This window comes from Oncorhynchus mykiss, chromosome 4 (assembly GCF_057628025.1).
Source record: "Oncorhynchus mykiss isolate SJ-2025 chromosome 4, ASM5762802v1, whole genome shotgun sequence".
Taxonomy (NCBI): domain Eukaryota; kingdom Metazoa; phylum Chordata; class Actinopteri; order Salmoniformes; family Salmonidae; genus Oncorhynchus; species Oncorhynchus mykiss.
Genome location: NC_143025.1, coordinates 7317501 through 7333044, shown reverse-complemented (window position 1 = coordinate 7333044; position 15544 = coordinate 7317501). Strand labels below are relative to the sequence as shown.

Below are 15544 nucleotides of genomic sequence, written 5' to 3'. Positions count from 1 at the left end.
CACTAACTAGCCTTGAGGAAACAGGACAGTTAGCTTAGCTACCCTGTTGTAACACACTGAGGTTGTGACCACACTAACTAGCCTTGAGGGAACAGGACAGTTAGCTTAGCTACCCTGTTGTAACACACCGTGGTTGTGACCACACTAACTAGCCAAGAGGGAACAGGACAGTTAGCTTAGCTACCCTGTTGTAATATATCGTGGTTGTGACCACACTAACTAGCCTTGGATGGACAATCAAGTTCTATTCCATTCTAGTCCTAAATTATCCAGATTTATTTTTCCCTGAATAAAAAAAAAATGTCTCGGAGCATAGCAGGCTGGGGTTGAAAACAAGAGGGGAATAAACCAACCGTCAGCCAGAAAACCGACCAGGAGAGAGAAAAAACGTGCGAATCGTCTGCACCTCTTCGGCTGACGTGGCCTTCACCAATCAGGTTTAAAAGGCTAGGTATTCTCATGCATATTTCAAGAGATGCTCTGAGATCATCTTCACATTAAATTCAGACGTATACTGCTTGTGTTCCAAATGGCAACCTATTCCCTATATAGGGCACTACTTTTGTCCATGCCATAGGGCTCTGATTCAAAGTAGTGCACTATATAGGGAATAGGGTGCCATTTGGAACACAGGAAAACATAATGCAGAACCTAGGCACTGACGTAGACTTTAACAGCATAGAAGAGAGCAACACGAAACTCCCCACTGTACGACTGAGTGAAATATTTAAATAACATTCTCCCTCCAGCCAGCCAGCTAACTCCCCACTGTCTGTCTTCTCTTGCTCTGTTTCCTGGGATGTTCTGTACAGTGAACGACTGCTTAAAATACACATTACAGTCCATATCAGTCATTTGGTAAGCCAAGGCAGTCTCAGCCGTCTCAGGACAGTCTGCTGTCCAAGTGGGTATTGTGTGAAGTAAGGCTACTGTGGATGGAGTCTGTGGACAACAGAAGATGAGCTGGTGTAGAGAGGGAGAGGAATGGAGAGGAGAGGAGGGGATGGTCTCTGTCTGGGCTCTAAGTGATTTTGTTTGCTGGGGCAGGAGGACAGGACTGGGGAGAGAGGGGGACAGGGGTGGGGAGAGAGGGGGATGGGTTGGGAGAGACGGGGGTGGGGGGAGTGAGACAGGGGTGGGGAGAGAGGGAGGGGGACAGGGGTAGGGAGAGAGGGGGACAGGGGTGGAGAGAGAGGGGGACAGGGGTGGGGAGAGAGGGGGATAGGGGTGGGGAGAGAGGGGGACATGGGTGGGGAGAGAGGGGGACAGGGGTGGGGAGAGAGGGGGACAGGGGTGGGGAGAGAGAGAGACAGGGGTGGAGAGAGAGGGGGAAACCTGACCGACGGTGATCAGAGGAAGTGTACTCTTCTCGCCAGGTTTGAGATTAATTTCATTTGACTTCAGTGAAGTCAGGAAACGTTCAGATGCCTTGTTCTAAAACCTAATGAGAGGGAACTGAGATCTGCGATTTGGTCAGTTGTCTTGTAACTTGAAATAATCAATACAGAGCATTAAGGTAAATGGACCCACATCCGTACTCACCCAGTCCCTCAGACTCAAACAGGCAGGTCTCTCCCACCCCCACCTGACGACACCAGGTCAGGAAGTTAGCTGTGTTGTCCCTGGCGAAGAAGGAACCAGAGGGAGCGCTGGCACGACACGGGATCCTCCGACACGGGATGGCCTGAGAGAGAGAGAGAGGTTAGACGGAGAGAGGTTAGGATTAGACGGAGAGAGGTTAGGATTAGACGGAGAGAGGTTAGGATTAGACGGAGAGAGGTTAGGATTAGACGGAGAGAGGTTAAGATTATATGGAGATAGGTTAGGATTAGAGGGAGAGAGTTTAGGATTAGATGGAGAGAGGTTAGGATTAGAGGGAGAGAGGTTACAGAGAAGTTAGGGAGAGAGGTTAGGATTAGAGGGATAGAGGTTAGATGGAGAGAGGTTAGGATTAGATGGAGAGAGGTTAGGATTAGATGGAGAGAGTTAGGATTAGAGGGAGAGAGGTTAGGATTAGAGGGAGAGAGGTTACAGAGAGGTTAGGGAGAGAGGTTAGGATTAGAGGGAGAGAGGTTAGGATTAGAGGGAGTGAGGTTAGGATTAGAGGTTAGGATTAAAGGGAGAGAGGTTAGGATTAGAGGGAGAGAGGTTAGGATTAGAGGGAGAGAGGTTAGGATTAGATGGAGAGAGGTTAGGATTAGATGGAGAGAGGTTAGGATTAGAGGGAGAGATGTTAGGATTAGATGGAGAGAGATTAGGATTAGAGGGAGAGAGGTTAGGATTAGAGGGAGAGAGGTTAGGATTAGAGGGAGAGAGGTTAGGATTAGAGGGAGAGAGGTTAGGATTAGAGGGAGAGAGTTTAGGATTAGAGGGAGAGAGGTTAGGATTAGAGGGAGAGAGGTTAGGATTAGAGGTTAGGATTAGAGGGAGAGAGGTTAGGATTAGAGGTTAGGATTAGAGGGAGAGAGGTTAGGATTATAGGTTAGGATTAGAGGGAGAGAGGTTAGGATTAGAGGTTAGGATTAGAGGGAGAGAGGTTAGGATTAGAGGGAGAGAGGTTAGGATTAGAGGGAGAGAGGTTAGGATTAGAGGGAGAGAGGTTAGGATTAGAGGGAGAGAGGTTAGGATTAGAGGGAGAGAGGTTAGGATTAGAGGTTAGGATTAGAGGGAGAGAGGTTAGGATTAGAGGGAGAGAGGTTAGGATTAGAGGGAGAGAGGTTAGGATTAGAGGGAGAGAGGTTAGGATTAAAACGAGAGAGGTTAGGATTATAGGTTAGGATTAGAGGGAGAGAGGTTAGGATTAGAGGTTAGGATTAGAGGGAGAGAGGTTAGGATTAGAGGGAGAGAGGTTAGGATTAGAGGGAGAGAGGTTAGGATTAGAGGTTAGGATTAGAGGGAGAGAGGTTAGGATTAGAGGTTAGGATTAGAGGGAGAGAGGTTAGGATTAGAGGGAGAGAGGTTAGGATTAGAGGGAGAGAGGTTAGGATTAGAGGGAGAGAGGTTAGGATTAGAGGGAGAGAGGTTAAGATTAGAGGGAGAGAGGTTAGGATTAGAAGGAGAGAGGTTAGGATTAGAGGGAGAGAGGTTAGGATTAGAGGGAGAGAGGTTAGGATTAGAGGGAGAGAGGTTAGGATTAGAGGGAGAGAGGTTAGGATTAGAGGGAGAGAGGTTAGGATTAGAGGGAGAGTGGTTAGGATTAGAGGGAGAGAGGTTAGGATTAGAGGTTAGGATTAGAGGGAGAGAGGTTAGGATTAGAGGTTAGGATTAGAGGGAGAGAGATTAGGATTAGAGGGAGAGAGGTTAGGATTAGAGGTTAGGATTAGAGGGAGAGAGGTTAGGATTAGAGGTTAGGATTAGAGGGAGAGAGATTAGGATTAGAGGGAGAGAGGTTAGGATTAGAGGGAGAGAGGTTAGGATTAGAGGGAGAGAGGTTAGGATTAAAACGAGAGAGGTTAGGATTAGAGGGAGAGGTTAAGATTAGAGGGAGAGAGGTTAAGATTAGAGGGAGAGAGGTTAAGATTAGAGGGAGAGAGGTTAGGATTAGAGGGAGAGAGGTTAGGATTAGAGGGAGAGAGGTTAAGGCACCACCAGCTCTTCATCCAGTGGTGCTGACTCTGTGTTTCTCAATGTGTCTGATGTTGGGAGAAAGGCAGAAGATTCATTTCTGTTCCAACCAAGTACAGTTGAGGTCAGGCGTTTACATACACTTAGGTTGGAGTCATTAAAACTCATTTTTCAACCACTCCACAAATTTCTTGTTAACAAACTATAGCTTGGCAAGTCAGTAAGGACATCTACTTTGTGCATGACACAAGTCATTTTTCCAACAATAGTTTACAGATTATTTCATTTATAATCCACTGTATCACAATTCCAGTGGGTCAGAAGTTTACATACACTAAGTTGACTGTGCCTTTTAACAGCTTGGAACATTCCAGAAAACGATGTCAAGGCTTTAGAAGCTTCTGATAGGCTAATTGACATAATTTGAGTCAATTGGAGGTGTACCTGTGGATGTATTTCAAGGCCTACCTTCAAACTCACTGCCTCTTTTCTTGACATCATGGGAAAATCAAAAGAAAATCAGCCAAGAAAATTGTAGACCTCCACAAGTCTGGTTCATCCTTGGGAGCAATTTCCAAATGCCTGAAGGTACCACGTTCATCTGTACAAACAATAGTACGCAAGTATAAACATCATGGGACCAGGCAACCATCATACCGCTCAGGAAGGAGACGCATTCTGTCTCCTAGAGATGAACGTACTTTGGTGTGAAAAGTGCAAATCAATCACAGAACAACAGTAAAGGACCTTGTGAAGATGCTGGAGGAAACATGTACAAAAGTATCTATATCCACAGTAAAACGAGTCCTATATCAACATAGCCTGAAAGGTCGCTCAGCAAGGAAGAAGCCACTGCCCTAAAACCGCCATAAAAAAGCCAGACTACGGTTTGCAACTGCACATGGGGACAAAGATTGTACTTTTTGGAGAAATGTCCTCTGGTCTGATGAAACAAAAATACAACTGTTTGGCCATAATGACAATCGTTATGTTTGGAGGAAAAAGGAGCCGAAGAACACCATCCCAACCGTGAAGCACGGGGGTGGCAGCATCATGCACTTCACAAAATAGATGGCATCATGAGGATGGAAAATTATGAGGATATATTGAAGCAAAATCTCACGATATCAGTCAGGAAGTTAAAGCTTGGTCGCAAATGGGTCTTCCAAATGGACAATGACCCCAAGCATACTTCCAAAGTTGTGGCAAAATGGCTTAAGGACAACAAAGTCAAGGTATTGGAGTGGCCATCACAAAGCCCTGACCTCAATCCCATAGAAAATTTGTTGGCAGAACTGAAAAAGCATATGCGAGCAAGGAGGCCTACAAACCTGACTCAGTTAAACCAGCTCTGTCAGTGTCACAGATAACTAGGTGCGTGAGGAGGAATCAGGCGCAAAGAGCATATATTTCCACAGGAAGAAGTGCACTTTAATAATTGCACAGAAAACAATGCCCACAACACAGGGCGCGGAAAAATGTGGACCAACCCAGAACACACAGGGTACCAGGTCCGGAGCACGAACACCAAAATCATACACACGTAACATAAGAGTAATCTTGTGGAAGGCTACCTGAAACATTTGACCCAAGTTAAAACAATTTAAAGGCAATGCTACCAAATACACTCAATTAGTATGTAAACTTCTGACCCACTGGGAATGTGATGAAAGAAATAAAAGCTGAAATAAATGATTCTCTCTACTATTATTCTGACATTTCACATTCTTAAAATAAAGTGGTGATACCAACTAACATAAGACAATTTTTACTAAGGATTAAATGTCAGGAATTATGAAATACTGAGTTTAAATGTATTTGGCTAAGGTGTATGTAAACTTCCGACTTCAACTGTATCTCTTCTATCCTTAACAGAACGGCAAGGGTGTGTCCTCCGGGGCGGCAGGGTAGCCTAGTGGTTAGAGCGTTAAACTAGTAACCGGAAGGTTGCAAGTTCAAACCCTCGAGCTGACAAGGTACAAATCTGTCGTTCTGCCCCTGAACAGGCAGTTAACAGTTCCTAAGCCGTCATTGAAAATAAGAATTTGTTCTTAACTGACTTGACAAGTTAAATAAAGGTTAAATAAAAAAATTTTTAAAAAATGACGTCATAGTGTAATGATCCTTCCCCAAATAATGATCTAATAGATATCGGTATCTCTTCAATGCTGCAGAAATGTTCTGGTACCCTTCCCCAGATCTGTGCCTCAACACAATCCTGTCTCGGAGCTCTAAGGATAATTCCTTTAACTTCATACCTTAGAGAGATGCAGCCAAGAGGCCCATGATCACTCTGGATGAACTGCAGAGATCTACAGCTGAGGTGGGAGACTCTGTCCATAGGACAACAATCAGTCTATTGCACAAATCTGGCCTTTATGGAAGAGTGGCAAGAAGAAAGCCATTTCTTAAAGATATCCATAAAAAGTGTTGTTTAAAGTTTGCCACAAGCCACCTGGGAGACACACCAAGCATGTGGAAGAAGGTGCTCTGGTCAGATGAAACCAAAATTGAACTTTTTGGCAACAATGCAAAACGTTATGTTTGGCGTAAAAGCAACACAGCTGAACACACCATCCCCACTGTCAAACATGGTGGTGGCAGCATCATGGTTTGGGCCTGCTTTTCTTCAGCAGGGACAGGGAAGATGGTTAAAATTGATGGGAAGATGGATGGAGCCAAATACAGGACCATTCTGGAAGAAAACCTGATGGAGTCTGCAAAAGACCTGAGACTGGGACGGAGATTTGTCTTCCAACAAGACAATGATCCAAAACATAAAGCAAAATCTACAATGGAATGGTTCAAAAATATACATATCCAGGTGTTAGAATGGCCAAGTCAAAGTCCAGACCTGAATCCAATCGAGAATCTGTGGAAAGAACTGAAAACTGCTGTTCACAAATGCTCTCCATCCAACCTCACTGAGCTCGAGCTGTTTTGCAAGGAGGAATGGGAAAAAATGTCAGTCTCTCGATGTGCAAAACTTATAGAGACATACCCCAAGCGACTTACAGCTGTAATCGCAGCAAAAGGTGGCGCTACAAAGTATTAACTTAAAGGGGCTGAATAATTTTGCACGCCCAATTTTTCAGTTTTTGATTTGTTAAAAAAGTTTGAAATATCCAATAAATGTCGTTCCACTTCATGATTGTGTCCCACTTGTTGTTGATTCTTCACAAAAAAATACAGTTTTATATCTTTATGTTTGAAGCCTGAAATGTGGCAAAAGGTCGCAAAGTTCAAGGGGGCCAAATACTTTCGCAAGGCACTGTATATAGACAGGTGTGTGCCTTTCCAAATCATGTCCAATCAATTGCATTTACCACAGGTGGACTCCAATCAAGTTGTAGAAACATCTCAAGGATGATCAATGGAAACAGGATGCAACCTAAGCTCAATTTAGAGACAAGATAGTAGCTACTACGAAATTGGGGAGAAAAAGGGGTAAAATTCAAAAAAAAAAAGTTTAGTATAAAGTATTTAGTATAAAGTTTAGTATAAAGTATTTAGTATAAAGTTTAGTATAAAGTATTTAGTATAAAGTTTAGTATAAAGTATTTAGTATAAAGAATAACGGGTCTAAAAGGGGTCTAAATACTTTAATGGAAAGTTTCTGTTTTTACAGAATCTGTTCGACTCGTTCAGTCAAAATAACTAATCTTTGGACTCGTTCTGTTCATTTGAGTCAGTAACGCCCAGAGCATGCAGGACTCCCTACCTGCGAACGATGAACCCCCCAAAAAACTTGGAAGAAATCATGATTCTAAAAGTAATCTCGTTCACCATTTGGGGGACTTATCGGAGCTGTCAACTGTGACTGAACTTTCTAAAACTGTGCTTCAAACAATGTACATTTGTGATTGCTAGGCATATAAATAAGATGATTTATTGATACATTTGAAAACGAGGTCTAGTTGCAGGCGCATCTGGACTAGATTGTGAACGACTCTTAGCGGAATGGGAGATTTTCCCCAATAGACCTATAATTCGTGAACTGCGACAGCCATTCAAAAATATTCGTTACAGAGTTTAAGCGTTGAACAGGAGGCAGCCGGTGTATATTTAAATTCTACAAAGCTATGTCCATCGATAACATTCAATAATCCATTGATTTCATTCATTCGTGCACCATGCGATCAATGATCAGTTCCAAACATGTATTTTTTCCATTTCTCTGCCAGCAGACAGTTGCTGGTCGCCGGAGCCACTGAAACGGAGGGTGCATTAATCCTGCTGTAGATTTCATTGCGGCCGGCAGGTCTGTTAATTGACTAGAGTATTGGGGAGAAATTGGCCCCAGGTATATTAAACAGCGAGTGCCATGTTCAATCTCTCATGAAATAACCTGCTTTAGTAAGAGATGAGAGTAGGAAGAAGAAGAAGAAGAAAGGGGAAGGTAATAATAGAGATGTAATATTGTCTGCCTAACTGACTGACCATCTTTCAAGCCCAGTCTCTACAAACATGACCTATTGAGCTCAGAGATAAATATGGGTTCACTTTCCCTTTATCTTCTTCTAGGGAGAGTGAACAGGTTTCTAGGTCAGCTGAAACACCATACCACTTTCTCCAGAGTCTCGGTAGCTCTCTCAATTCACAAGGGCTTTATTTAGTTCCAATTACATTTATTGAGTTTCATTTAAATTCAAAGGGGCTTTATTGGCATGGGGAAACATATGTTAACATTGCCAAAACAAGTGAAATAGATAAAACAAAAGTGAATTAAACTATCAAACAAAATTAACAGTAAACAGCAGCTCTGTAACAGACCAGCATCAGGAGACCCACCATCCCCAGCTCTGTAACAGACCAGCATCAGGAGACCCACCATCCCCAGCTCTGTAACAGACCCACACCAGCATCAGGAGACCCACCATCCCCAGCTCTGTAACAGACCCACACCAGCATCAGGAGACCCACCATCCCCAGCTCTGTAACAGACCAGCATCAGGAGACCCACCATCCCCAGCTCTGTAACAGACCAGCATCAGGAGACCCACCATCCCCAGCTCTGTAACAGACCAGCATCAGGAGACCCACCATCCCCAGCTCTGTAACAGACCAGCATCAGGAGACCCACCATCCCCAGCTCTGTAACAGACCAGCATCAGGAGACCCACCATCCCCAGCTCTGTAACAGACCAGCATCAGGAGACCCACCATCCCCAGCTCTGTAACAGACCAGCATCAGGAGACCCACCATCCCCAGCTCTGTAACAGACCAGCATCAGGAGACCCACCATCCCCAGCTCTGTAACAGACCAGCATCAGGAGACCCACCATCCCCAGCTCTGTAACAGACCAGCATCAGGAGACCCACCATCCCCAGCTCTGTAACAGATCCACACCAGCATCAGGAGACCCACCATCCCCAGCTCTGTAACAGACCCACACCAGCATCAGGAGACCCACCATCCCCAGCTCTGTAACAGATCCACACCAGCATCAGGAGACCCACCATCCCCAGCTCTGTAACAGATCCACACCAGCATCAGGAGACCCACCATCCCCAGCTCTGTAACAGATCCACACCAGCATCAGGAGACCCACCATCCCCAGCTCTGTAACAGACCAGCATCAGGAGACCCACCATCCCCAGCTCTGTAACAGACCCACACCAGCATCAGGAGACCCACCATCCCCAGCTCTGTAACAGATCCACACCAGCATCAGGAGACCCACCATCCCCAGCTCTGTAACAGATCCACACCAGCATCAGGAGACCCACCATCCCCAGCTCTGTAACAGACCAGCATCAGGAGACCCACCATCCCCAGCTCTGTAACAGACCCACACCAGCATCAGGAGACCCACCATCCCCAGCTCTGTAACAGACCCACACCAGCATCAGGAGACCCACCATCCCCAGCTCTGTAACAGACCCCACCAGCATCAGGAGACCCACCATCCCCAGCTCTGTAACAGAAGCACACCAGCATCAGGAGACCCACCATCCCCAGCTCTGTAACAGATCCACACCAGCATCAGGAGACCCACCATCCCCAGCTCTGTAACAGACCCACACCAGCATCAGGAGACCCACCATCCCCAGCCCTGTAACAGATCCACACCAGCATCAGGAGACCCACCATCCCCAGCTCTGTAACAGATCCACACCAGCATCAGGTGACCCACCATCCCCAGCTCTGTAACAGACCAGCATCAGGAGACCCACCATCCCCAGCTCTGTAACAGACCCACACCAGCATCAGGAGACCCACCATCCCCAGCCCTGTAACAGATCCACACCAGCATCAGGAGACCCACCATCCCCAGCTCTGTAACAGACCAGCATCAGGAGACCCACCATCCCCAGCTCTGTAACAGACCCACACCAGCATCAGGAGACCCACCATCCCCAGCTCTGTAACAGATCCACACCAGCATCAGGAGACCCACCATCCCCAGCTCTGTAACAGACCAGCATCAGGAGACCCACCATCCCCAGCTCTGTAACAGACCCACACCAGCATCAGGAGACCCACCATCCCCAGCTCTGTAACAGACCCACAACAGCATCAGGAGACCCACCATTCCCAGCTCTGTAACAGATCCACACCAGCATCAGGAGACCCACGATCCCCAGCTCTGTAACAGACCCACACCAGCATCAGGAGACCCACCAATCCCAGCTCTGTAACAGATCCACACCAGCATCAGGAGACCCACCATCCCCAGCTCTGTAACAGACCCACACCAGCATCAGGAGACCCACCATCCCCAGCTCTGTAACAAACCCACACCAGCATCAGGAGACCCACCATCCCCAGCTCTGTAACAAACCCACACCAGCATCAGGGGACCCACCATCCCCAGCTCTGTAACAGACCCACACCAGCATCAGGAGACCAACACCAGCAGCTCTGTAACAGACAATAATTTTAGCCTGCCAGAAGTGCCAGATGGTCGAGGTTTACAGTATTCTATTCCGTTGGTTCCGTTGGTTCCATTGGTTCCATTGCGCCAGGCAAGCTCAAAGCCCAGCAAAATGATTTCAAATGCTATTTGAACCCAGTTCTGATCAGGAATTCTCTGAAGCCTCCAAGCAAACCCAGAGAGATTCTCGCTCAAAGCAAAACAAAAGAGCCCATTGCTCCCCTCTCGGTCATTCCCTCAGTAAAATTATTGCAATGCAATGCAACGCTCCAGCCCAGTGGTATAACTAAACAGCAATAGCCCTTAGGGCCTGAAAGCATTATAGTTATTACCATATATATATTATTATATATATATATATATATATGTCAACTTTCTCAACAAACAGTTTCCTTTGCTACTGACTTTGAAGCTAAATGCCCTCAAGACTCTATTCGCATCCAGTTTCTGGTGAACAACATGATAGTTAGTGATGCAGAATTGCTTTCAGAGATTTGACATTGGCTATATGACCCGCTTTGTTGCCTGCTTCTCTCTCTCTCTCTCTCTCTCTCTCTCTCTCTCTCTCTCTCGTACCAGAGTTGAGGACGATAGAGACAGGTACATTACTTTACAGTACCAGAGTTGAGGAAGATAGAGACAGGTACATTACTTTACAGTACCAGAGTTGAGGAAGATAGAGACAGGTACATTACTTTACAGTACCAGAGTTGAGGAAGATAGAGACAGGTACATTACTTTACAGTACCAGAGTTGAGGAAGACTGGTACATTACTTTACCGGGCTACTTTACAGTTGAGAGGATAGAGACCGGTACATTACTTTACATTACCAGCGTTGAGGAAGACTGGTACATTACTTTACCGGGCTACTTTACAGTTGAGAGGATAGAGACCGGTACATAACTTTACAGTACTAGAGTTGAGGAAGTCTGGTACATTACTTTACCGGGCTACTTTACAGTTGAGAGGATAGAGACCGGTACATAACTTTACAGTACTAGAGTTGAGGAAGTCTGGTACATTACTTTACCGGGCTACTTTACAGTTGAGAGGATAGAGACCGGTACATTACTTTACAGTACCAGAGTTGAGGAAGACTGGTACATTACTTTACTGGGCTACTTTACAGTTGAGAGGATGTAGACAGGTACATTACTTTACAGTACCAGAGTTGAGGAAGACTGGTACATTACTTTACAGGGCTACTTTACAGTTGAGAGGATAGAGACAGGTACATTACTTTACAGTACCAGAGTTGAGGAAGACTGGTACATTACTTTACAGGGCTACTTTACAGTTGAGAGGATAGAGACAGGTACATTACTTTACAGTACCAGGGTTGAGGACGATAGAGACAGGTACATTAATTTACAGCACTAGAGTTGAGGAAGAATGGTACATTACTTTACAGGGCTACTTTACAGTTGAGAGGATAGAGACAGGTACATTACTTTACAGGGCAACTTTACAGTTGAGAGGATAGAGACAGGTACATTACTTTACAGTACCAGAGTTGAGGAAGATAGAGACAAGTACATTACTTTACAGGGCAACTTTACAGTTGAGAGGATAGAGACAGGTACATTACTTTACAGTACCAGAGTTGAGGAAGACTGGTACATTACTTTACCGGGCTACTTTACAGTTGAGAGGATAGAGACAGGTACATTACTTTACAGTACCAGAGTTGAAGACGATAGAGACAGGTACATTACTTTACAGTACCAGGGTTGAGGACGATAGAGACAGGTACATTACTTTACAGTACCAGAGTTGAGGAAGATAGAGACAGGTACATTACTTTACAGTACCAGAGTTGAGGAAGATAGAGACAGGTACATTACTTTACAGTACCAGAGTTGAGGAAAATAGAGACAGGTACATTACTTTACAGTTCCAGAGTTGAGGAAGACTGGTACATTACTTTACCGGGCTACTTTACAGTTGAGAGGATAAAGACCGGTACATTACTTTACAGTACCAGAGTTGAGGAAGACTGGTACATTACTTTACAGTACCAGGGTTGAGGAAGATAGAGACAGGTACATTACTTTACAGGGCTACTTTACAGTTGAGAGGATAGAGACAGGTACATTACTTTACAGTACCAGAGTTGAGGAAGATAGCGACAGGTACATTACTTTACAGTACCAGAGTTGAGGAAGATAGAGACAGGTACATTACTTTACAGTACCAGAGTTGAGGAAGATAGAGACAGGTACATTACTTTACAGTACCAGGGTTGAGGAAGATAGAGACAGGTACATTACTTTACAGTTGGGCTCACGGCCAAAACAAGCTAAACATTATTTTTAATTTACCAGGTAAACTTAGTGCTTGGTGTGTTTAACATCAAGGATTCTATCAAAGTGAACAACCCGTTTCTGTCATTATAAACAGAAACTGGCCGTATAAAAAAGCAAAGTTAGGGTTTAACAAGCTATACAGTACCTTCCTATACACTACCTTCCTATACACTACCTTCCTATACACTACCTTCCTATATAGTACCTTCCTATACACTACCTTCCTATACACTACCTTCCTATACACTACCTTCCTATACACTACCTTCCTATACAGTACCTTCCTATACAGTAACTTCCTATACACTACCTTCCTATACAGTACCTTCCTATACAGTACCTTCCTATACAGTAACTTCCTATACACTACCTTCCTATACAGTACCTTCCTATACAGTACCTTCCTATACAGTACCTTCCTATACAGTACCTTCCTATACACTACCTTCCTATACACTACCTTCCTATACACCACTTTCCTATACACTACCTTCCTATACACTACTTTCCTATACAGTACCTTCCTATACACTACTTTCCTATACAGTACCTTCCTATACAGTACCTACCTATACACTACCTTCCTATACAGTACCTTCCTATACACTACCTTCCTATACACTACCTTCCTATACAGTACCTTCCTATACAGTACCTTCCTATACACTACCTTCCTACACACTACCTTCCTATACACTACCTTCCTATACAGTGCTACTCACTCCAATATCCTGTATGTGGCCTCTATTCAAATATTGGGCCGCAAGAGGGGGAAAGCTTGTACCAACAGCTCACTACAGCCATGGCATGACATGCCAAAGACCTTGCAGAAACAGACTTTGCTAGAATATCTTAGGAAATCCATTTTAAGAAAACAAAATGACTGGGAATCTAATGTCTTAAAGTCTCAATTGGTCAATTAGACTGTCTGATTAGACATTAGACTGTCTGATTAGACATTAGACTGTCTGATTAGACATTAGACTGTCTGATTAGACTGTTCCTAGGCCGTCATTGAAAATAAGAATTTGTTCTCAACTGACTTGCCTAGTTAAATAAAGGTTTAAAAATGATATGAAAACATCAAAACACTATATCATCCAAATCAACCGATGCCTTCTTAACAAGAAGAAAGTCAGCTATTATCGGAGTAGGAATACTGATACTTCAGTTTCTTTAAAATGTGGCATGTATGTAAGACCATCTGTCGAGCCACAGGCTAATATTATGTCTGTTTTCAGATTCCTGTGGAACTATAAATAGGATAAAATATAACACAATCCTGGGGTTGGGTGGGGTGGTGGGGGGGAGGGGGGGGATCTTCTTCAACCTCCAAAGTAAAATCCTGTTTGTCAATCTGGGGGAATTCAGAGGTTGATTAACAGCCAAAATACAGGGTTGGGTTGCGTTATTTGGCATTCCTAATATTCTATGTAAACAAAAAATCTTAGTCCTTGAGAGATGCCAAATGCAAAAAATTCTGAGTCATAATTCCATGGTGGCAGTAAGACCATGAGATATTTACTAACTCAGTATTGAATTCAAGAACAACAAAAACAACGAGACAAAGGAATTCACATTTCCCAGATATAATGGAGAGGGTATTTTGCTGATGAGTCTTCGTTTTTAAGTGGTTAAGTCCAGAAGACACATTTCAGGTTGAATGCATTCAGTTGTATAACTGACTAGGTATCCTCCTTTCCCACAATGATCCTTAGTCTGGTCCCAGATCTGTCTGTGCGGTCTTGTCATGTCAACCAACCAACCACAGGAGTGGTACTGGGACTGTATTATAAAGGTTTCTCTTCTTTCTTTTTTTTTCATTCAATAGTTTTAGTAGCTACTATCTTGTGTCATCGCTACAACTCCCGTACGGGCTCGGGAGAGACGAAGGTTGAAAGTCATGCGTCCTCCGATACACAACCCAACCAAGCCGCACTGCCTCTTAACACAGCGCGCATCCAACCCGGAAGCCAGCCGCACCAATGTGTCGGAGGAAACACCGTGCACCTGGCAACCTTGGTTAGCGCGCACTGCGCCCGGCCCGCCACAGGGGTCGCTGGTGCGCGATGAGACAAGGATATCCCTACCGGCCAAACCCTCCCTAACCCGGACGACGCTAGGCCAATTGTGCGTCGCCCCACGGACCTCCCGGTTGCGGCCGGTTACGACAGAGCCTGGGCACGAACCCAGAGTCTCTGGTGGCACAGCTGGCGCTGCAGTACAGCGCCCTTAACCACTGCGACAACTGGGAGGCCTATAAAGGTTTCTCAGTGCTGATCTAGGATCAGGTCCCCCTTCTCCATATAATCTATTCCTCATTATGATCTAAAAGGCTAAACTGATCCTAGATCAGCACTTTTACTCTGAGATACTTTTTGAACACGGACCAACAGGAACCAGGTGAAGGTTTCCTAGCCAGTACCTTTCCGTGACCAGCGCCAGGCACCTCTCCATGGTTCTTGGTCTGGTTCTGCTTGAACTTCTCCTGTAGAGTCTCAGCCAGCTGGCACAGCAGGAAGCCGTTGTCCAAACGCTCCATGAAGTTCTCTGCTGTGATCTCCAGACCTGGGGAGGAGAGGAGGGCACAGGGGGAGGGGAAAGGACAAGGGAGAGGAGAGGAGAAGAGAAGAGGAGGAGAATTTAACCTTTATTTAACTAGGCAAGAAGGGAGAGGACAGGGGAGAGGAGAAGAGAAGATAAGAGGAGGACAGGGGAGAGGACATAGGGGAGAGGAAAGGAGAAGAGGAGGAAAGGGGAGAGGACAGGACAGGGAAGGGAGAGGAGCGGTAG

The 15544-nt window shown here is 45.1% G+C and overlaps 1 protein-coding gene across 1 annotated transcript in view; it reads right to left on the bottom strand.

The window, feature by feature from the left end:
- LOC110522702 (growth arrest-specific protein 2) overlaps positions 1–15544 on the bottom strand; it is a 46732-nt gene that overhangs the window by 15720 nt on the left and 15468 nt on the right. The window contains exons 3-4 of the mRNA XM_036968995.2: positions 15177–15319; positions 1543–1684 (exon numbers count right to left, since the gene is read on the bottom strand). Coding sequence (XP_036824890.2) covers positions 1543–1684; positions 15177–15319 — 285 coding nt within the window. The remainder of the gene's footprint in view (positions 1–1542; positions 1685–15176; positions 15320–15544) is intronic.